This window comes from Pelodiscus sinensis, chromosome 6 (assembly GCF_049634645.1).
Source record: "Pelodiscus sinensis isolate JC-2024 chromosome 6, ASM4963464v1, whole genome shotgun sequence".
In the NCBI taxonomy this organism is placed as follows: domain Eukaryota; kingdom Metazoa; phylum Chordata; order Testudines; family Trionychidae; genus Pelodiscus; species Pelodiscus sinensis.
In genome coordinates this window covers 54717087-54741602 of record NC_134716.1, presented here as the reverse complement: position 1 = coordinate 54741602, position 24516 = coordinate 54717087, and the positions used below count along the sequence as shown (strand labels likewise).

General features: G+C 40.8%; 1 protein-coding gene across 2 annotated transcripts in view; it reads left to right on the top strand.

The window, feature by feature from the left end:
• The window catches only part of SNX2 (sorting nexin 2), a 53618-nt gene that overhangs the window by 5721 nt on the left and 23381 nt on the right, over positions 1 to 24516 (top strand). The window contains exons 2-6 of one of the 2 annotated variants that reach the window (XM_075931942.1): positions 4656 to 4773; positions 12969 to 13132; positions 15697 to 15763; positions 15948 to 15991; positions 16112 to 16253. In XM_075931942.1, the coding sequence (XP_075788057.1) occupies positions 4656 to 4773; positions 12969 to 13132; positions 15697 to 15763; positions 15948 to 15991; positions 16112 to 16253 (535 nt within the window). Of the gene's footprint in view, positions 1 to 4655; positions 4798 to 12968; positions 13133 to 15696; positions 15764 to 15947; positions 15992 to 16111; positions 16254 to 24516 lie in introns of those variants that run through there. The other variant, XM_075931943.1, reaches the window with a different exon arrangement.

Sequence of the window (24516 nt, the reverse complement as noted above, 5' to 3'; positions counted from 1 at the left end):
CAGTACATTAAATTGTAACTTTCAATGATAGTACTACTCATCTAGAGTGCTCGATTGAGCCACGCTGGCTACTTTTGTTTTTGGATGGAGTTTTAGGTGGTAGTCATTTTGACCTATCTTTAAACTAGTTGGGACTTGCCTTATTGGGAGACCATTTCTCTCTGGCATTACTGCCACTGTGGTAATAAGACACCCTGAACTTGATTTTTCTCTCACTTTAAAAAAAGGAGGGGAGCTGATGGCAGAACTACCTGTGTAAGTGCTTATTTTCTGTTACTTTTGAAGTGCTCAGTTTTCCCAGGTTTTAAATAGTTCTAATACATGATCCTTTTGTTTAAGGGAAAATTAAAGAAAGAGCGTGGCTTCTGAAAGCAGGATTTGGCTTTTAAGAAAGTGGAGTAGAGGGTTTAAAAGCTGTGATTGATCTTCCTCAACGTAATTCAGTGTACCAAATGCTGCTCCGTTAGCCAGCTTTTACTTCATTTCCCATGTTTTTCTTCTTAAATGTATGTCATGGGTCTCCTTTACGTGTGAGTGTATATGTATGTAAGCATGGTGTCTGCAAGGGTTACGTGCTGTATAATGACTCAGTTCCACTCTTTGTATTCAGTCCCTAAAGCTTTTTCTTGGATTTTACATATCTGAGTCTGCTTTTGAGTAATGGGAGTTTAAACTTTCTCCCACTTACTTCAGACTGTTGCTTAAGTTATCAAATATATTAATTGTTTCTGGTTCTTTGGCATTTGCTTTTATTATGGCCATTTTAAGTTAATTTTTCCCCTTTTATGTTGTTCATCTGAGCTGCTTATTCCCCAAGAAAGAAAATTCTGTTTCAGTAGTGTCTTTTTTAAGACAACTATTTGCTTATTGTAATTCTCTGAATATACTGCTCAGGATTGTCACCAACCTACCTATTTCTTATTTGGGAAATTAAAATCTGTGGTGCGCTGTAGGTACTGTGTTTCTTCACTGCTATGAAAGAAGTGCTTCTCCACATGCCTGTTTCTTAACCAGCATTAAATGTACTCCTGGAGGTACACAGAAGTCTTCTGGGGATACATCAACATATCTAGATATTTGCGTGGTTATATAGCAGGCCACATTTTAAAAAAACTAGCAAAGTCAGTAAAAACTAAAATTTCATACAATGGTTTGTTTATAGTGCTGTGTATACTATACACTGAAATGTAAGTACAATATTCATATTCAGATCCATTTATTTTATAATTATGTATGGTAAAAATGAGAGAGTAAGCAATTTTTCAGTAATAGTGCTGTGATACTTCTGTATTTTTATGTCTTAACTTTGTAAGTGAGTAGTGTTTAAATGAGGTGAAACTTGGGATTATGCAAGGCATATCGGGTTCCTGAAAGGCATACAGTATTCAAGCAGTGGTTGTCAACTTTTCCCTACTTTATTGCATAAGAATGGCCATACTGGGTCAGACCAAAGGTCCATCTAGCCCATTATCCTGTCTTCTGACAGTGACTAACACCAGATGCCCCAGAGGGAGTGAATAGAACATGAAATCTTAAAGCAACTCCTCTCCCGTCACCCATTCCCAGCCTCTGACAGAGACTAGGGACACAATTCCTATCCATCCTGGCTAATAGCCATTGATGGACCTGTTCAAGTCTTGATCTTCACAACATCCTCTGGCAAGGAGTTCCACCATCCGACCGTGTGCTGTGTGAAGAATTTCTTTTTGTTTGATTTAAACATGCCTCCTATTTAATTTCATTTGGTGACTCCTAGTTCTTATGGGGACAAGTAAATAACTTTTCCTTATTTGTGTTTTCCACACCAATCATAATGTTGTAGACTTCTATCATGTTCCCCCTTAGTCTCCTGTTTTTATAGCTGAAAAGTCCCAATCTTTTTAATCTCTCTTCATATGGGAGCTGTTCCGAACCCCTAATCCGGCATTTCTCAAACTGTGGGTCCCGACCCTCCAGGGGGTTGTGGGCAACTTAGAGGGGGGTCGCAAGCAACTTAGAGGGGAGTCACAGTATCACAAAGTTTGAGAACCCCTGCCCTAATCATTTTTGTTGCCCTTTTCTGGACCTCTTCTAATGCCAATATATTTTTTGAGATGAGGCGCCCACATCTGTACTCAGTATTCAAGATGTGAGTGTACCATGATTTTATGTACAAGCAGTAAGATGTTCTGTCTTATTCTCTATCCCTTTTTTAATGATTCTTAACATTCTGTTTGGTTTTTTTAGACTGCTGCTGCACGTTGAGTAGATGTTTTCAGAGATTGTATCCACAATGATGCCAAGATCTTTCTCCTGAGTAGTTGTAGCCAAATTAGTCCCCATTCGTGTGTGTGTGTGTGTGTGTGCGTAGTTGATTATTTTTTCCAATGTGCATTACTTTACACTTATCAACACTAACTTTCATTTGCCATTTTGTTGCACCATCACTTAGTTGTATGAGATGTGTTTTTGAAACTCTTCAGAGTCTGCTTTGGTCTTAACTATCTTGAGCAGTTTAGTATCATCTGCAAATTTTGTCATCTCACTTTTTACCCCTGTCTCCAAATCATTTATAAATAACTCGAATAGGATTGGACCTAGTATGGACCTTTGGGGGACACCACCAGTTACCTTTCTCCATTCTGAAAACTTACCATTTATCCCTACCCTTTGTTTCCGGTCTTTTAATCAGTTATCAGTCCATGAGAGTACCTTCCCTCTTATCCCATGACAACTTAAGTAAAGTAAGACTTTGGTGAGGGACCTTGTCAAAGACTTTCTGGAAACCTAAGTACACTGGATCTAAGTATCCACTGGATCACTCTTGTCCACATGTTTGTTGACCCCCTCAAAGAACTCTAGCAGATTAGTAAGGTATGATTTCTCTTTACAGAAACCATGTTGACTTTTCCCCAACAAATTATGTTCATGTATGTGTCTGACAATTTTATTCTTTACTGTAGTTTCAACTAATTTTCCTGGTACTGACACTAAGCTTATCAGTCTGTAATTGCCAGGAACACCTTTACAGCCCTTTTTAAATATTGGTGTCATATTAGCTATCTTCCAGTCGTGATGTACAGAATCTGATTTAAAGGATAGGCTAAAAAACACAGTTAATAGTTCCGCAGTTTCACATTCACGAGCCCGGCGGGGGGCTGGACTCAATGACCTATTGAGGTCCCTTCCAGTTCTATGATTTGAGTTCGTTCAGAACTCTTGGGTGAATGCCATGTGGTCCCGGTGACTTGTTACTGTTAGGTTTATCAATTTGTTCTAAAACCTCCTCTAATGACATTTCAATCTAGGACAATTCTTCAGATTTGTCACCTAAAAAGAATGGTTCAGATTTGGGAATATCCCTAACATCCTCAGACATGAAAACTGAAGCAAAGTTTTCATGTTTCTCCACAATGTCTTGATTGTCTTTGAGTGCTCCTTTGTCATCTCGATCATCCAGGGGTCCCACTGGTAGTTTAGTAGGCTTCCTGCTTCTGATGTACTTAAACATTTTGCTATTACTATTTGGGGGGGGGGGGGGGGGGCTGCTAGCTGTTCTTCAAACTCCTTTTGGCTTTTCTTGTTATATTTTTACATTTATTCCAGAGCTTGTCATGGCGTCTTGCAAATCCTGAGCCCGCCGCAGCCTCCCCCACCCTTCTGCACTGCTGCCTCTGTTGGTGGGGAGCTTGGACTCCCCACGGACAAGTCCTGCTGTCATCCTGCACTACTGCCTCTGTATTGGAGCTTAGAGCAGCAGGCAGCCCATCTGCACAGGGAGCTGGTTTTTCAACTGTCTCCCCTTGCAGTACAGCTCCTGCCTGGCATATTGTCCTGCTGCCTCTATATTAAAGGCAGCAGTGCAAGGTGGCAGGGGGTGTAGATTTAATGTATAGCTTTGGAAGAACTGAGGCCTGGTTACAGAACTAAACTGGATTGCTTTCTTGTTAATCACAGCTAACCTCTGAACACTAATCCTGTGAATTGTTTGATACTTCAGTATGTGCCTCAGAAAAGAAATGAAGTTAGATAGGTAATAGTGGATGTAAAATGATGTTCTTCTCTGTGAGACAGGCTTAACTTCTATGCCAACACGATTTGACACTTTCAGGTTTACAGAACAACAATCCTAATGGAATTAACTCATTCCTTTACTCTTTGTAAAATTGATTTGGAGATTTAAAAGGCAGACTTGATTTTTTTTTTAACATATTTGTACATCTTGGACAACAGTTCAGAAGGATTATAGTGGAGTTTTGGACATTTATAAAAGGAAGTGTATGTAGCAGTTTTAGAAAGTAGACTCAGAAACATTTCAGTGTTGATGATAGTAGATAAACTAATTCTGGATTTATCAATAAAACCAAAAGCTGCTATCTTATTAACTACGTAAAACATATTTATTAACTTACAGAAATGCATATCACGAAGAGGAAAAGGTTAATTTTTTTATGTTCCTAAAGAATAAGTGAAAAGAGTTGGTGACTAATTTGTTTCCTTTGTTCATTGTTATCCTACTAGGAGTAGGAAATAGAAATAGCTGACACTGTTTCCTTTCCATATTGTTGCTTTCTATGCTTGTGTTGAAAGACTGTCAGTTGTGGCAATAAAGAAAAATGAGTAAGCATATTACAGTACCAGTTCTTTGCATCCTAACTGTTTGTTCCTTTTAACAGTCAAGCCCATCTTCTCCAGAACCTGCCAGTCTTCCTGCAGAAGACATCAGCACAAGCTCTAATGGTCCAAAGCCTGCAGAAATCATACTAGATGATGACAGGGAAGACCTTTTTGCTGGTAATTTTCCTCTTTCCTCTTAAAGTATGTAGTTCACGTACACTTTTGAGTTTGTGGCATTCTGTAATGGAAACTTTATTCCTCTTTCTTTCAAAAAGCTTCCGTTTTGCTAAATGTCTAGTTGTGAGGAAACCTGAAATAGTTAAAAATATGTAATGCTGAACTTGAATTTAAGCCATATGCATTTTAATATGACAAAATGGACTTGTGGCTTTCACAAACAATGATTTACACCTCCTTTCCCCACGAATGCTAAGAAAAACTTGAAACAGTTGTTCTACCCTTTTCATATTTGGATTGTTTTCTTTGGCCATTATTGTCAGTCATTATTTTGGTTATTTATCTACTTTATCATTGTAATAGTATGTGAACTTCTGGGAATACTACTTTTTTAAAGCTCTATTGATAACTGCAATAAAAATCTCAATTTAAATTTTTTGGCATGTGTCCAATTTAGTGCATTGTGATTACTTGATAACATTTTAATAAAAAATTGTTGGTAAATTTTGTTTTGCTAAATATTGTATTCGGGCACAAACTAAAATCTCACTGTTTCTAATGATATATACAAATCTATGATTGTAACACAACATATGCACACAAAGCTAACAATGGGTTGGAAATGCTTTCTTCCCACACTTTCCTCTTTACCATCTAATTAAACTTCTATTGTTGAATTAGTAAAAATTATTTCAAGTAATTATAAATGGCAATTTGATATCGTAGTAAAATTTGTGCTATCTTTCTGTAGTATCTATACTGAATCTAGAGTATTTTCACAAAGCTTATGGTATGGAGCTATTATTCATATAATAAAGCGTATTTCCCATGTTTCAAGTGAAATAGGAATTGCCAGGCTGTATGTAATCTTTCTGCATACTGATGTTCTCTATCAATCATTTATAATACACCACGTGCTCCACAGCATCAAACTCTGCACTAGAAATCCAGATCAAACTTTAATACATTTACAAACTGATATTTTTTTCATTAACTTGTCAAATATCCATTATCTATCCTCCAAAAAATGAAATAAAATATACATTGTACAATGATCAGCATGCATTCACCAATAGAAACAATTGAATCTTTCTTTGGCCTTCTATACCCATAGCAGGCTATATATCTATAAATTTGAGAATGTGCATTTGTCTGTCTGTCCGTTAATCTGTTTGTTCAAGAATGCCTCCTAACCAGTAAGAGCGAGGACCACCAAATTTGGTATGCAGCTTCCTCTTCTCCTAACTTAAAGTAAGGTCAGCGTTTGGTTGTGTCAGGAAAACGGGAAGTGCCAGGAGTGAAACTGTTTATTTTTTCCATAACGTGACCTAAGCCGTGGGGAAATGGGATACCAGAAAGAAAAACAAGGAGGAAGGTGTAACAGAGGAGGACCCCCTAACTTGTATGGAGAAGATAGGGCAATCAGATAGTTATCTAAGGCATCTGTCCATGAATTCAAGAAGCCTGGGAAACAAGCAGGAAGAATTAGAACTCCTTTCACAGTCAAAGAACTATGATTTGATTGGCAATACGGAGACTTGGTGAGAGAACTCACATAATTGGAGCACTGTCATGGAAGGATAAACTATTCAGGAAGGACAGGTTGGGGAGAAAAGATAGAGGAGTTTCACTGTATGTAGGAGAACAGTATGAATGCGCAGAGCTCCAGTACATAGAGGTTTTAGAGAGTCTTTGGGTTAAGTTTTGAGGCGGGATCGAGAGAGGTGATGTTGTGGTCAGTGTCTGCTATAGACCACCAGATCAGGTGGATGAGGTAGACTGTTTTCTTCATACAAGTAACAGAATCTTCCAGACCCTGGTTCGCATGGGGGACTTTAATCGCCCTGACATCTGTTGGGAGATGAATACAGCAGTATACAGACAATCCAGGAATTTTTTGGAGAATGTTGGGGACAACTTTCTGGTACGAGTGCTGAAGGCACCGACCAAGGATCATGTACAGCTTGACCTGCTGCTCATAAACACAGAGGAAGTAGATGTGGATGACAACCTGGGAAGCAGTGATCAGGTGATGGTTGATTTTAGGATCCTGACCAAAGGAAGAAAGAAGAACAGCAGAATACAGACCTTAGACTTCAGAAAAACAAACTTTGACTACCTCAGGTAACCGATGGGGCAGAATCCCCTGGGATGCCAACATGAAGGGGAAAGGAATCCAAGAGAGCTGGCAGTATCTCAAAGAAGCCTTATTGAAGGCGCAGGAACAAACATCCCGATGTGCAGTAAGAAAAGCAAATATGGTAGGCAACCAGCATTACTTAACAGCGACATCCTTGGCATGCTTAAACACAAGAAGAAAGCTTACAAGAAGTGAGAACTTGAACAGATGACTAGGTAGGAGTATAAATACATTGTTTGAGCATGCAGGGGTGTAAACAAGAAGGCCAAAGTGAAACTGGAATTGTAGCTAGCAAAGGATGTGAAGGGTAATGACAGGTTTCTACAGGCATGTTTGCAATCAGAAGGTGGTCAGGGAGAAAGTGGGACCCTTACTGGATTAGGGAGTTAACCTAGTTACAGAGGATGTTGGAAAAGCTGAAGTACTCAATGCTTTTTTTTTTTTTTTTTTTTTTTTTTTGTCTTTGTTTTCATGGGCAAGGTCAGCTCCCAGGCTACTACACTAGGCAGCACAATGGAGAAAGAACAGGTTAAGAACTATTTAGAAAAATTGGACATAAATTAAACGTGGTCCCATGGATTTGTGTATATGAGTAGGCTGATGTGACTGCAGAGCCATTGGCCATTATCTTTGAAAACTTATGGCAATCAGGGAAGGTCCTGGATGACTGGAAAAACACACATATTGTGCCTGTCATTAGAAAAGGGAAGGACGACAGTCCAGGGAACTACAGACTGGTCAGCCTCACCTCAGTCATCCAAAAAATCATGGAGGGGGATCATCAAGGAATCCATTTTGAAGTACTTGGAAGAGAGGAAAGTGATCGGGAATAGTCAACATGGATTCACCAAGGGCAAGTCATGCCTGACCAACTAGATTGTCTTCTATGACAAGGCAACTGGCTCTGGACATGGGGAAGGTGGTGGACATGATATATCTTGACTTTAGCAAAGCTTTTGATGCGGTTTCCCACAATATTCTTGCCAGCAAGTTAAGGAAGTATGGTTTGGATAAATGGACTGAAAAGTAAATAGAAAGCTGGCTAGATTGTCAGATTCAATAGGTAGTGATCAACAGCTCGATGTCTAGTTGGCAGTTGATATTCAAGCAGAGTGCCCCAAAGGTAGGTTCTAGAGCTGGTTTAGTTTAACATCTTTATTAATGACCTGGATGCGTGGATGGATTGCACCCTCAGCAAGTTCACAGATGACACTAATCTAAGGGGAGAGGTAGATACATTGGAGAGCAGGGATAGGGTCCAGAGTGACATAGACAAATTAGAGGATTGGTCTAGGAGAAATCTGATGAGGTTCAACAAGGACAAGTGTAGTGTCCTTCACTTGGGACAGAACTGTTCCAAGCACTGTTACTGGCTGGGGACTGACTGGCCAAGCACCAGTTTGGCAGAAAAGAATCCGGGGATTACAGTGGATGAGAAGCTGGGTATGAGTCAGTGTGCCCTTTAGCTAAGAAGGCTAACGGTATACTAGGGTGCATTAGGAGGAGCATTGCCAGTAGATCTAGAGAAGTGATTATTCCCCTTTATTTGGCACTGGTGAGGCCACGTTTGGAGTATTACATCAAATTCTGGGCCCTTCATTATAGAAAGATAGTGGATGCATTGGAGAGACTCCTGAACAGGCTAATGAAAATGATTAGGGGCTGGAGTACATGATTTATGGAGAGAGGCTCAGGGATTTGGGCTTGTTAAGTCTGCAGAAGAGAAGAGTGAGGGGAAACCTGAAGGGAGGTTCCAAAGATGTTGCAGCGAGGCTGTTCTCAGATGTGACAGATGGCAGAACAAGGAGCAGTGAGCAAGATCTAGGTTGGATATTAGAAAAAACGATTTTACTGGGAGGGTGGTGAAGCACTGGAATGGGCTACCTAGGGAGGTGGTAGAATCTCCATCCCTGGAGGTTTTTAAGTCCAGGCTTGACAAAGCCCTGGCTGGGATGATTTAGTTGGGATTGGTCCTGCTTTGGGCAGAGGGTTGGATTTGATGGCCTCCTGAGGTCTCTTCCCACCCCAGGATTCTATGATTCTATAAACATGGAAAGAGAGGGGTTTTAGAGAGGAGAGGCGTGATACTGAAAGTGGCCGCTGGGGGCTCCGAGAGTAGGCGAGAGCTATATTGCACATTGACCACTCGGGGCAGCTGTACCACCAAGAGACTGGCTAGCAGAACTGGGACTTGCCATCTTACCCGCCACCAGACTAGGTAAGTAGCCCTCCTCCCTTAAGCCCTCTTCCCCTCTCTACTCCCCCCTATTCCCCCCCGCCCCAGCCCTTGGCTGCAGCACATGTGGAGGAGAAAGTCCCTGTTGGATGGGACTGCCACCCTGAACCCCTGCACCTTCATCCCTTACTGTTGCACCCTCTCACATTCTCATCCCCATGCTCTGAGCCCTTTCCCAAGGCCCTGCCCTGACTTTTGCGCACACTGCCCTTCTCTCCTCCTACACTAACCTATTCTTCCAATTCACTGCCACTTTCTCATAGTCCAAACTTAAACTAAATGTTTTGATCTGGAATGTGATGCTCTGGAAATTTCTTTGCCTTTTTTTTTGTATTGTGGATCTCAGTTTTTGCATTAAGAGCTCTCATTTCCCTCCCCCCCCCCCCCCCCCCCGACACTTCTTTTAATGGGCTGGAAATTTGGTCCATTCAACCTACTCCCAGATCTTTTCATTCCAAGTGTTGAGGGTATTTGTGTGTTTTGTTTTGTGTTTGTTTTTTTGTTTTGTTTTTTTTGGGGGGGGGGGAGTTGAGGAATGTGTTCCACTGAATGGGTCTCATTCTGTCTTCTGAAACTTTTTAGACCATTAGTACAGAGAGTACACAGGAGTTATCATGGCTTTAAGTGTTATGGCATCCAGAAACTTTTGAATGACTCTGTTCTACCTTACATTCAGAAATATGAAAACCAGAGAGTCATCCATGAGAACACTGAGCAATTTTTATTTAAGTAAGAAGGGCTTGATTTAGGTGCCTAGACCTGGATTTTAACATTAAGCACCCAGATTAAAAAATGATGACTTAAAAGCAAATTTGTTTGCATCTCCTGCTGTTAACTCAAGTAGCAGAATAGCTTCTTAACTACAGATGTAGAAATGTAGTATGGGATGCCTGTAATAGATATCACTTGGAATCCTGTCCTAACAATTCACAAATGATGTGCTATGTGATAAAAGTGCACTGTAGCAAGCTTTATCAATCCTGGTAGTCAATATATATGCAAATCTTTGGTTTATCACCACTGGATTTCTCACTCCCTAATGGTGAAAGAAGGGTATTCTTCTGTCTTGCCTCTCTTGGATACTGGTTTTGTTTTACTGTATATCAATGGGGGTTGGTTTTTGGATTCTGTTAATGGCCTAGCATAGGAACTAACTCAGTGCTGACTCATGTTAGAGTCTTGAAAATCCAGGGTGGATTGATTTAAATTAAATCACTAACTTCACTCAGTAAGCAGAAAATTTAAAATCACCAGTTTCAATCAAGGTCATGTTCTGTATTTATGCATTTTAGTTATTTTCTTAAAAATTGATTTTCTTTGGTGACCATTCAAACATGTTGATTTAAAACTAAATATAACTTTCACACTAAGCAACTATGCACGCTAAGCAACTATACACACTTACATAGCATTAAATAGCTTAATTTAGATTTGTTCAGGCTTTTATTTTTTATGTCTATGTTACGGTAGAAAATCGTGAATGGTAGTTCTTTTTTTACTAGATTAATGTTTTACTTGCAATTTATGTCTCTCAAATTGCAAGCTCTGTTGGGATGGAAATTTAATATACTGGTGTTATGCCTTAATTGACTTTTTGTATTAAACTACTTTAAATGTGCCAGACAAAGTAGTAAAAATACTATTATCAAAACATATTGCATTTAATAAATACATTTTAAACAAAGGAAGTTTTCTCTGTAGTTAGTGAATTGAATTGGTGGTATATTATCACATCCTTCAAGATTTTACAGTGATTAACTCTTATCCTCTTGTACCAAGGTTTTATTTATAGGGTGGGAGCGGTTGGGGGAGGGAGATGGGGAAAGCTTTCTTGCTTGTTCAAAAACCATCTGGTTTCTTAACTTAAACTAGTCTTTGAACTGAACTTGTTAATCAAAATAAAATGTAGAGCATGTTCCTTCTGCACTTGCAGAAAAGGCTATTACTGTCAAAAGCTGTCAGTGCTTCAGCAAACTTTGGCTCTAGATGCCTCACCAGTGGCTCAAACTGAACTGGTGGAACTTGGCAGGAAACACCCACTGGTTAGTATCATGTTTTGTACTTAGTTTTAATGATTTTAACAGGTTAGCAAAAGTTTATTCTCCACCTTGTGGAGTTCTGTAATTGGCACTTTATTTCTGAGATCCAGGTAGAATAAGTGAATTATCAGTTGTATGTGGACTTCACAAGCTGCAGGAAAAGCTCTGAGCAACATGTAGCTCAGGTTGATAATGCCTTATTCTTACTTTCAAAGCGGCAGCATCGCATGGAGCCTACAGTCAGCTGGGGACTCTACAACTGACCCTGGGCTCCATGCTCTGCTGCTGCTTTGAAATGCCGTGGGGAGCCCAGTGTCAGGCTCCTTTTGTCATTTCAAAACAGCAGTCCCCAAACAGCCTGGCGTCATCTGGACACACCCTTGCTGACCCTGGGCTCCATCAGGCGCTGCCACTTTGAAATGCCACGTGCAGCCTGGGAACTCCCCAACTGGCCCTGGGCTGCATGCAGCGCTGCCACTTTGAAGCACCCCAATTTTTCTCCTCCCCTTCTCCCCCCCCTTTGCTGCCTCTTTCTGATAGACAGCAATGGGGGAGGGGGAACTAGTTAACTAACATGTTGACTATCCAATAAGCAATTTCTGAAGGTATATTCAACTCGTCATTCACATCCCTAGTAAAGATATCATTGGAGTAACTTGGGTAACAGATAAAGATTTGTGTAGTATTTGACGAGGGGAAGGAACAATAAACTTATAATGGATAAATGAGTAGTATCTAGGCTATGGGGTCATTTTTCTGGACTCTAGAGAGTACTTGGATTATTTTTAAATGTAAGGGGTTTTATACATTATGTATTTTAATCTTCTTTTAGTGCAACTATTTTTTACTATTCATATAAATGCCTAATCATTTTGAATTCTAATATCTTGAGATCTTATGGTAGTGAATGTCCCAAGTGGCTTATACATTGTGTTAAATTACCTTTGAGTTTTAAAATGTGTCCATTCTTTGACTTCATTGTCTGTTCTCATTTTTTAAACGAATTATCTGCATAGGCTATGAAAATCCTTGGGTATCAATTCAAAGCTTGCTTAATTGACAGTTTAGCATCTGGATTGTTGACCATACGGAAATTTGTAAATTTTATATAAATGCTACATGTGTGCAGCAGATTGATAGGCTTAGAAATTTGCAGGAAATCTTTACTACTCTTCATGAAGGCTAGCTAATTTGAGAGTGCCTGAAGTGCCTGAAGTGCATGAAGGCTAGCTAATTTAAGACTCATACAGTCTTAGAAATCCACCCTCTGGTCCCTACACAAAACCCCCTAAAGACTTCTACCGAAGGCTCATCCCCTGCTACAATTCCTAAATACTTATTGTGGTTTGAGTAGTGAATTCTAAAACTAACCACTTCTTGCACTGTTTGTTCTTGCCATTGTCAGTGGTTCCTTGCACTCCCAAATATCGTTTGATTTCATTGCTCTGTTCTGTGCAAAGGCCTTGTTGAACAAGTTAATTTCAAAGTAAATATTTACAGATACATTTTACAGCTGAAATTGGAGGAAGGCTGTAATGTAAACGGTAACTAATGGTACAATGGAAACCCATATAAGCATGCATCAGTATTAAACTAGTGCAATGTTTGCAGCAATTCTCTACTTGAAGAATGAAGAAAATATACAGTAAGATGTACAATAAATTCCTATGAATGATAGTAATCTTGTAAGTAGTGTTCTAATGAAATATTTTGTATTATGAGTGCATGTTGACCTTGTATAGTATAGTATTTTGTACTAATTCATAACATCTTTATTTAGAAGCTACAGAAGAGGTTTCTCTGGACAGTCCAGAAAGGGACCCAATACTGTCTTCAGATCCTTCTCCTGCAATCACTCCTGTAACACCCACTACATTAGTAACTCCCAGAATGGAGTCAAAAAGTGTAACAGCCCCTGTGATTTTTGATAGATCCAGGGAAGAGGTAACCAAATAATTTAGTATTTTAACAGTTTATTTCAAATATTATTGCTGTGATATCTACACATTTAAGTATTTCATATTTAAAATAGCATGAAAAATACAACTGAAGGTATTAATTATGTAGTCTCAATCACAATGACATTCATTCGCATGGGGGGGTGAAATTTATGCAAAATGTTACTGCAGGTTTACTTTCTTCCACTATTGTCCTTGTATTTAAAAAATAATCTTATGAAAATCATTTGTGAGATTCTCAGTCTGTAGTCCCTAAATTATTTTCCTGCTCCCTATATGAACAGCTAATATGCTGATAATATAAAAGTGGAAAAATAAACACATTATCTAGAATAGTTGCAGGCAAATACTGAAGAAATGCTGAGCACCTGAGATTCCCACTGTTATGGTGTAGATTTTAACTTTTAGGCACTGCTTTAGAAATCACAAATGACATTTGTATCAAAAAATGTTGCTACATGACTGATAATCACCTGGATGTCAGAACTTTGGTTTGATAAGATCACCAGTGATGGACAAACTGAATACATTGCCAGACCACCTTAAGAATCTAATCATAGTAGGCCATCAATATCACTTCGTTCAAGAGCAAAGAACTGGTGCTGAACAAATCAGATCCCAGTCATAGCAGTGGAGTTGCAGGAGCTTAGCATGTATCTGTATTTGGCAGATGGAATATCAAATGTGAATACAAAGTATTGGTTTTACAATTGTCTTCATATGTAAATGTTCCAGTACTAAGTGAGATTTCACCAACGTACTAACCTTTGCACTTGCAATACAAGTACTAAATTTAATTCTTTGCACTATAGGTTTGTGTATGTAGCTTACCTAAATCATTCTCTGACATCTGTTTAACTGCTTACACATGTCAGTTGGCAAATATATTTTCTTTTTGTGCTGTATATAATGGTTATAAAGAAGGCCAGGGAGTATGTAACTAGTGTGTGTGATAGAGACAAATATATTCTGCTTCTGGTGGTTGTTGATAGTTATGTTTATGTTAATATAGGTTGACTAGAAAGGGAAATTATATATTTAGTGTATACGTAATTAATTTTCAATGTTTGAGTTCTTAAAGCAAAACATTAATTTAAAATTTCCAGTCTTAAACATTTGGGATTCTCATGAAGATTCATATTTCTTGAAGTAATAGATTCTTTCTCCTGGATAATCGTTTCAAAAATACATTAAATCTAATTTTTTTTTTTTTTTTTTTTTTTTTTTTTGAAACGCTGCAGTATCTGAATAATTTACATATCCTCCAGCATGAAACACATGCTGCAAAGGGCATGTCTCTCATGCTGGGGACAAGAAAATATATTATGTGATACTTAGAGTAACAGAGCAGAGACCTCGTGCCAGGACTGCAAGGAAGATGAGTCCCTGGCCACAGAGGAGCCTCACCATGTTGCTAAATGGCTCCTACAACATTGAAAGGAGCATTGCGCAGCTTCAGTATAATGGAAACAAGTGACCTTCGCCTGCCGTGACAGCAGACCTGCAGAACCCCCTGTGCAACTGCAAGGCTAGTTCCTGCAGGCGCAAGGTACATAAGAGAAGCTGTGGTCCTGGTGGGGTAGAGCAGAGACTCCTAGTGAGGACTGAGAGGAGGAGACAGCCAAGCTTGTGGCTACATGGGGAGCCACCTGACTTCTGAATGGCTCCTACCCTCTGTTAGCTGAACTTCTAATTATCCAGTTACAATCTGTGTCCCCAAGCTGTTCTGACAATTGGGAGTGTACTGTGTTCATTTGACAAGTGGCTTTACAAAATGCATTTGTAAACTGCACAGCATGAGTCCTTTTTCCTAGATTGTTTTCTTATCTGCTTTAAACTACTTCTTGGCAGACAGATCTCTCCTTTGATGTGATTCTAGTTTCCCCCATTTCAAACTGGCTTCACTCTTGTTGCCTCTTCTGTTATGACAATGCATGGGTTTCATAAAGGTTTATTACAAGGCCTCATGGCATCTGCATCCTACTACATGGAGTTTAGAAAGTGATTTTGAGTAGTAAACACTTGAGTGGTATCTAAAATACTTCAGTTATCCTTACATACAATACGATGGAATTTAATTTTCTTCCCAATCCAATCTCCCCTTTCTCAATTAAAGGCATCAGAAATTGGTTGAAAAAAAATTTGAAATTTCTTGACTAATTCTAGATAGATTTCTCTTTATATCCAGAAATGTAGGAAAGTGTTTTAAATGAAAATACATCAGTTTTCTTTTAACCGATTTCTTCTAAACATGTGTCCAGTTTGCTTCAAGCTTCCTCTCGAAAAAAATCTCCTTTGGAATAAAATAAGACCTATAACATTTTGTGTAGATAAGGTTTCCTGACTAAATGCCTTTGTGGAAGGATTCAAAATCGTAAAAACTGTTTTCATATTTTCTACTACAATGGGATGGGAGGTGTCTTAGTTTTGCTTTTCTAGATGACACAAATTTTTTCTTGTATTCACAGATTATTTAGTTGGCAAACTATCTTAAATCTGTGAAAGGTAACTCACTAATATACTGTTAATGCCAAACATTCTTCTCTCTAGATTGAAGAGGAAGCAAATGGAGACCTATTTGATATTGAAATCAATGTCTCAGACCCAGAGAAAGTTGGTGAGTTAATATCTCAGACCTAGAGAAAGATGGCATTCTTTCAGCATTAAATTGTACACTTGCTAGCTGAAAAAAATATCTTTTGGTTTTAACATAATTTTGCATGTATTTAAAATCCCAGCATATAAGTGATTCGGAAGACTTGCCCTTGGATTAATTACTTCAACTGTGTATTTTCTTACAGGGGACGGCATGAATGCTTACATGGCATACAGAGTAACAACAAAGGTAACTATTGTTTACTCCTTGTCAACTTGAATATAAATATACAGCATATCAAACAGTATACCTGAGTAGGTGAAAAAATAACTGAACATTAAAATACAACTTTTCTGTGGATTTTTTTAGACATCCCTTTCTATGTTTCACCAAAATGAATTCTCTGTTAAAAGAAGATTCAGTGACTTCCTTGGTTTGCACAGCAAATTAGCAACAAAATACCTGCATGTTGGTTACATTGTGCCTCCAGCTCCAGAAAAAAGTATTGTAGGTAAGCATAATTTCTATAAGGATGAACAAAAATTATCCAGTCTTTGAATTAGCTTTATTTATCTTGCATATAGTCTCTCAAATAAATGCAAAAATTGTAACACATGGTATTTGTAAATCTACAGTTAGTGTCAAAATATCATTTGAACAAAGTATATTGCATAGAATTCTGCCAACTGGTTGAATCTCAGGATCTTGAAAATTAAAATGGGTCCACTGCTTGTAAAAAGACTGTTTTTAGTGCAAGTAGCAATTAGGGATGAGAAGAGAATAGGAACATATGGTATTCAACAATAAACTTAAGTCAAGAGGATGTATATAGAGATACCCCCTTCCTCGAGCACATAGGAAGTGAGGGAGTATAAAAAGGAGATCTGACCTAATGCTTGGCCTCCTGTTTCTTGTCCATCTTCCTAGATTTTCAGCCTAGTCCTTTGAGACATTTTCGTTTAATTTATTTTGTGTTCATTACCATTTGTTTTAAGTAGTATCCCATGTTTGCTATTTACTCCGTCCTAAATCACATGTTCAGCTTTGAATTCCTTGCTAGTATTCATCAACAGACTTTTTCAGTCCTTTTTGTAATGTTTGAAAACACCTCTTAATGTCCCCTTATTTGTCCTAATTTCTAATGAGAATAAAGCATCTCCCTTAAAGTGTGGTTCTGCTTTGAATGGTGACCATGAATGACATCTGTGTCTCCATGGTCCTAAACAGTATTCAGATCTTCAACTGATATAAGTCAGCAGAGGCAATTGAGCACATAGATGCTGGAATAGGTGGTGCTGAGACAAGCTGCTGTACCCCCCGCTTGAAGTGCAACCAGGGTTTATACAGCTATCTAATGCAGGGTTTATTGTTTGGTTCAGCAGCTCTCACTACCCTCCACTGTACAATTGTTCCAGCATCACTCTTTGAACAAGGATCTACCTCAGTGTGCACTCTCAAAATGATTCTGGTTGCCAGCATCACAAGCTTAGCATTGGAGTAGCAGAGTTTTTCTTTTTGCATCAAATGTTTAAGGCTCTCAAGGCCAAATTAATTTTCCATTACACCCATGCAATGTCATTACATTCAGTGGTTTTACATGGGTGTAACTGATTGGAGTTTTAATAAGCAGTCTTCTACACAAGGAGGAATAGAATTCATCTTCCTCTCACGTAACTGTAGTTTGTGTCTAAGGTAAAAAGTAACTTCAATTTTTTTTTCTCTGAATTGAGTAAATATTGCTGAGTAGGCACAGGAAGCAAGTCTTTACATAAAGATGGCACCATCTTACATATACACAAGTCACTCTACAGTATAGGACTGCATTTTAACTTAACCTCAGAACTTAAATGTCTGATTTCAATAATCTTCACTGGCCTTCTCTAAGGCAATGGTATAGTGACCAGTACTTTTCACTATATTCCAGATGGGTGTCTGAAGTTTGCTGCACTAACAGTATGTAATCTCTTGTGATTCTGTTCCTCTACTGATATAACCTAGCTTTTTATTTGTTTTCTAACTACAACTTTGATCTGGGCTGACTTTTAATTACTCTTCCACTGTAACCACTATAAATCATTTCTGTAGTGTGCTTATATGACTTCCATTTTTATATAAACACTACAGAAGAATAATTTAATCTGCGTTGGGGTGATAGCCAGAGAATGGATTCAGTGCAGAATATTTCAATAATTAAACAATGGGTAACTGATGCATCTAGTAATTTTGTTCTAAATATTGACATGGCTGAATCTGTTTGTTGCTCGGAAGTGTGAATTGATGTTCATTTGCTGTATTTCATGCAATAGTCTTGTTAAAACAACAAGAAGTCCTATGGCACCTTAAAGACAAACACATTTATTTGGGCATAAGCTTTTATGGGCAGACACCCACTTTGTCACATGTGCATGGTTTTTGCTCATTGTAACGGAGATGCTCCAGCTCCCCGCTACGAGGCCGCGCCGTCCCCGGCCCTCTGGGGGGAGGCAGCCCTCCACCTGTGGCTCCGACACTGCCGCGCCTACAGCCGGGCAGCGTTTGGCTGGATACCACAAGCTCCACTCCCTACACAACCGACACAGTGGCGGCAGGCCATGCCGGACGGGGGGAGGAGCAGAGCCGAGGGGGAAGAGCCAGGAGGAGACTCGGCCGCGACTTCCTGGCTGGAGCCGACCCACCCAGATGGCGCCAGGGATTGGCGCCCGGCGCTGCCTCCCCCCCCAATGTCAGCTATGGAGCCGGCGGGACGGCTCAAAGGGTGGCCACCAGCAGAAGGAGGGGAGGAGCGAGGGACAGCTTCCAGGGAGAGAGCGGCGGCTGGAGCACAGAGACCACAGACCCTTGACTGCGGGAGGTAGGAAGCGACCCAGAGCGTGGCCATGGTGGCCCATGGGTTGGTGCGTTGCAGGGATGAAACCCCCACCAACTGAACTGTGGGAGAAGCTCTTTCCCCCGGTTCTGAGGGCCCTGGGTCGGGGCTCGGAGTGGGGGCGGGCCTGAGCTTCCCTACCGCCGATTGGTCTCGGTACCGGCCAAGGACCCAGAAAGTACATGTATCGCAGCAAAGGGTACTCAGAATCTGATTACACATCAGGAAGGGCATTGCACCTGAAAGGTGTTAGGTACAGCCCCTCCCCAGATGGAGGATGAGGGGTGCCGTGCCGACACGGGTGGCCTGGGATGTGGGCGCTCCGTCACACTCTTGAAAGCTTATGCCCAAGTAAATCAGTTAGTCTTTAAGGGTATGTCTACACAGCAGGCTTATTTCAAAATAAGCTATTTTGGATTTTTTTTTTCCTAACTAGCTTTTTTCGAAATAGTATGTCTATACTACAGGGAAGCTTCAATACTAGTCCGAGTCAGGCTGCCCTGATATGGACCTGCTATTTTAATTTAGAGCCCCAGGAGGCAGTAATTACATTGGCCCTGGGGAGGAGCTATTTCAAAATAGCAGCAGTGGAGCATCTCCACCAGTGGTCCCCAACACGGTGCCCGTGGGCACCATGGCACCCACCAGGGCATTTATGTGCGCCCGCTGAGTGACCAGGGCCAGCGCAAGCCATTCTTGCGCCCCAGGTGTGTGGCGAAGGCGCAGCCCCGCCCCATGGTGTGTGGTAGCCCCAAAAGGATGGGGACCACTGATCTATACCACTGCCATCTGAAATAACTATTTTGGAATAAGCATTATTCCTCATGGAATGAGGTTTTCAGATTTTGAAATAAGCCATCTGTTATTTTGAAATTATTTCTTAACAAAATTGCTGTGTAGACACTCGCACTGTTGTTTCGAAATAACATTAGTTATTTTGAAATAACTGCTGTGTAGACACACCATATGGTGCCACAGGTTTTCTCATAGTTTTTGTGGATACAGACTAGCACAACTACCCATCTTATGATAGTCTTGGTTAGGCATATTAAAAATCATGTAATTGGTTACTCTGTAACTGCTGACAATCTCAGTGGTTACAGAGTTGGCCCGTGCTGCAGACTCTGCAGCATAAAGCTCAGCCTTTATTCTGCAGAGCCTGCAGTGAAGCCTCCCCAAGAGCAGGCCCACCTGCCTCTGCAGCAGTGAAGCCGCCTCCCTGGGAGTGGAACTGGCAGCAAAGCCTCCTCCCCAGGAGCAGAGCAGGCAGCCCTTGCCCGCCCAGCTCCAGGGGAGGCAAACACCATTAACAGATGGGTTAAATGTTTAGTCATTTACACTCAAACATCCCTAATCTTGTTAAATAGTGATAGAAATGTAGCCGTGTTAGTCTGGTGTTAGCTGAAACAAAATACACTTTAAAGACTAACAAGATGGTTTATTAGATGATGAGCTTTCGTGGGCCAGACCCACTTCCTCAGATCAAATAGTGGAAGAAGATAGTCACAACCATATATACCAAAGGATACAATTAAAAAAAAACTGAACACATATGAAAAGGACAAATCACATTTCAGAACAGGAGGGGGATGCAGAGGGAGGGGAAGGAAGGAAGGTAAGTGTCTGTGAATTGATGATATTAGTGGTGGGGAGAGCGGGATGTTTGTGAGTTAATGGTATTAGAGGTGATAATTGGGGAAGCTATCTTGGTAATGGGTAAGGTAGTTCGAGTGTTTGTTCATTCCTTTTTGGAGAGTGTCGAATTTTAACATGAATGACAGTTCAGAGGATTCCCTTTCAAGTGCAGATGTAAAAGGTCTCTAATCTTGTTAGAGGCTCAAAACATGAAGCTCTCATTTGTCCTTTCTTCTACTGATGTGGTGGATAAGAAGAGAGGTCCTGATTGCTCTGGCCCATTTGTACATTGTGAGGAACAGTTCTAGCACCAGCTGTTTTTCTCTCATTCTTCTAATTACAGTGAACAGTTTCTATCGAACCATCAGACTTGAAATATATGTGGTGTCTGAAAATATCATGAAATTCTAAAGCCACAGTATATCACCTCCCTAAATATGTCTCTCAAACAGGGTGAGACAGGGTATTGGACTAAACGGTGTGGACCATCGACATAACTGCCATACAGAAGCAGTTATGTCTCAAAAGCTTATTTTGCTGATATGAAAGAGTCCAGCTGAAATAGGTTGGGATGTGCGTCATTCACAATGAATGCTTATTAAACCTTTACTCTGCAGTATTTCTGTAATATCTAGAAACTGTGATTTAAAAAAAATAGTTTTTGGGACTTTTTATATATATTTATTTTTAGTCCAGTTGTACAGGCAGGGGAACAGACAGCCATGCCAGGCCCCTGAGCCAGGTGGGGGACATTTCATGCCCCTGAAAGGGTGGGGCCTCAGGCACAAAAGGCAGCACCTGGGCCACTGCTGCCTTCCCACCTCCACCAGTGCTTGGAGTGTACTTTGTGGTGCCTGTGCCTCCCCAGGCAGCCTTAACAGCTGTCTGGATCACTGTGGCGGCATTCCAATTTTAAGGGGCTTGGGGTGCTGCCACAGCAGTGCCGAATAAACGGGAATAATCACTTCCCTAGATCAGCTGGCAGTGCTCCTACTAATGTACCCCAATGTGCCATTAGCCTTCTTGGCTACAAGGGCACGCTGTTGCCTCATTCAACTTCTCATCCGCTGTGATCCTCAGGTCCTTTTCTGCAGATGGTGAGTTATTTCCTTCATTTGTAACTTACTTCACTGCAAGATGACTAGTTTCATCATGTAGTTGAACGATAGAGGCCGACAACATTCATTGTTGAATTTTTACCAAACTATTGAAATGCTGATTGCTGTTTCTGAAACTGTTCTGAAAACTCATTTTCTTCCTGTTGCTGCAAAAATAAATATTCACTTCAGTTTTTCTTTAACTCCTGGCATTATTCCTGTAATAATAGGAAAGGGCTATTGTACCATTGCATTTTCTTTATTTTCACTTGTTCATAGATTGTCAAAGGGGAGAAAATTGATGATGTCTGTATAATCTCCTGTTATAAATTGTGAGTTCAGGGTTTTTTCTCTTTGGTTATGGACTATTCTTAGTTTTGTGGTAGTCCTACTTCCTTATATGCTTATTGCAGATGTTTTAGGGTTGAAGAACTTACTTACACAAGCATATCAGGATAGATATGGAAATTAAATGTGTTGTTTTTGTGCTAATAAAGCAGGTGAGAAATTGGTTAGCTAGACTAATTAATGAGGACATTCTAGTACAATATTGAATGAGAATTCCTTAAACTGGTTCTCTTATAGTATTTTTTGTATCAAAATAATTTCTTGCTGGCCCTCCCCCTTTCTTATTCATGACCCCATGAACTACCTTCCTGGAAGATGATAGCATCTTTATAGCTAGTCCAGCATTTCCTCTTCCTTTTCATAGTGTTTTTGGCTGTCTTTTTTTAATGCAATTTAGCAGCTTTAAACAAATACAGGCAGTCCCCGGGTTACGTACAAGATAGGGACTGTAGGTTTGTTCTTAAGTTGAATCTGTATGTAAGTCGGAACTGGCGTCAGCTGCTGCTGAAACTGATCAGTTTCAACCGCGGCTGAATCTGGACGCCAGTTCTGACTTACATACAGATTCAGCTTAAGAAACCCAGGCATCCCCAAGTCAGCTGCTGCTGAAACTGATCAGCGGCTGATTCCAGGAAGCCTGGGGAAGAGCAACTCTGCCTCGGGCTTCCTGTAGTCAGCCGCTGGTCAGTTTCAACAGCGGCTGACTTGGGGACGCCTGGGGCAGAGCAGCTGGGGTGCTGCTGGGTTGCTCCAGTAGCGCAGCTCCTCGGCGCTACTGGAGCAACCCAGCAGCACCCCAGCTGCTCTGCCCTAGGTGTCCTGATTCAGCAGCTGAATCAGGATGCCTGGGGCAGAGTAGCTGGGGTGCTGCCGGGTTGGTCCGGAGCGGTGCTACGGGACCAACCCGGCAGCCCCCAGCTGCTCTACCCCAGGGGTAGGCAAGAAAAGCCTGGTCTGCTGGGGGGGGGGGGGGCACTAGCTGCATCCCCCCCCCCCCCCCCCCAGCAGACCAGGGAGACGGAGGTGACGGGACCGCCCAAATCCTCCACGGCTTTGCTCCGTCTCCCTGGTCTGCTGACCTGGGAGACACGGAGCAAAGCTGCAGAGCACGCGGGCAGCGGGACAGTCCAGGTGCGCCGTGGCTGTCCCACTGCTGGCGTGCTCTGAGGCTTTGCTCCCCATCTCCCTGGTCTGCTGGTCGGGAGACGGGGAGCAAAGCCGCGGAGCAGGCCCGCAGGGGGACAGCTCAAGCGCGCCCGGGCTGTCCCGCTGCGGGCGTGCTCCAAGGCTTTGCTCCCCGTCTCCCTGCAGACCAGGGAGATGGGGAGCAGCTTTTCTCGCCCCGGAGGACGGGGGCTGCAGACCGCAGCGCATCTGGGCGTCCTGCCGCTCCCGTCCTTCGGGGCGAGAAAAGCCCCGTTCGTAACTGCGGATCTGACATAAGTCAGATCCGCGTAACTCCGGGACTGCCTCTGAGATACCACCAGGTTACTACCAGTTAGTTGGCAGTTCTCAATTTATAATCCACAGAGCAGTTGTTAACTAGTGGTTTACAGAAATATTTTTTAAAAAAAAAAGACATTAGGAAAGGCCAGTTACATATGCAACTCATAACTCCTCCCACCTTACGCTTGGAGTAGTTTATTACAATATTGTTTCTCAACTAATTTCTTCTATAATTTTAATGTGTATGTATACTTCACTTTTTGTTGGTTTACACTAATTTCAGTATTCTAAATGTTTAGTATATCTGACTTTTAAAAAATTCATATTTTGTTTAAGGTGTGTTTAACATATTACCATCAATGTGTTATATGCTATTTTTTAAAATGTTAAGTGTACTTCCAGGGATAAGGCCATCAATGTATGCCTAATTCAGTTTTGTAAATAGATTTGGACATATGTTCAGAATTAACCTGAACATGTAATATGTAGTATGTTTTGTATAGTTTTGTGTCTTTTTTTTTTTTTTTTTTTTTTTTTTTAACATGTGTATCTTTAATCTGTTTTCATGGGCTTTTGTGTATAGATTATACATTGCCTTTTGTTGTATTGTGTCTCTGAGAAATAGGGTTATGCCAGGGGTTCTCAAACTTTGATACTGCAACCCCTCTTAAGTTGCTAGCGACCCCCCTCTAAATTGCTCACGACCCCCTTCCCCGGAGTGGGGAGGGGTCAGGACCCACAGTTTGAGAAAGGCAGGGTTATGCAATTGAATTTGTATTATTCATGTTGAGAAAAGGGGATAAAATTACAGTTAAGTATGACACTTCCTGGCTTGGATTGCTTACTTGAGAAATCTTTGTCTTTATGATGATATATGAAATTTCCTAGGATTTCAAAAGGAATACATAGTGAACCTGGTTGTCCAGGGCTTAAAAGATCTATCTTTCTACAAATTAGCAATAGCAGGTGGCATAATCTGCAGCTCTTTGGTTTAACCTTTGGAAGACTGCAGGAGGGAATCCCTCTTGCAAACTTTAAAGACTCATGAGCTCCATCAGAAGGGTTCCCTTCTCTATTTTAAGTATTAGTGTCCAGTAATTTTTGCTGCCCCTTCAGTGCTTCAGTAATTGTGAAACTAAATGGCTTGTTAGCCATGCTAGATATAGTGCAAATGCTATCAAATATAACCTTGCTTATGTAAAAAGTCTCCTTGATATCAAGTAGACTACTCAAGGCAGCAAGCTCTATACTTGGTAGTTGAAGGATTAAATAAGTAGGAAACAAAACTCTGGACGTCTTATGTAGTGCACAGCTTTCAGATTTGATCCAGTCAAAACCAAAGTGCATTGGGAACTTTCAGTACTAAATACGCACTAGAACCT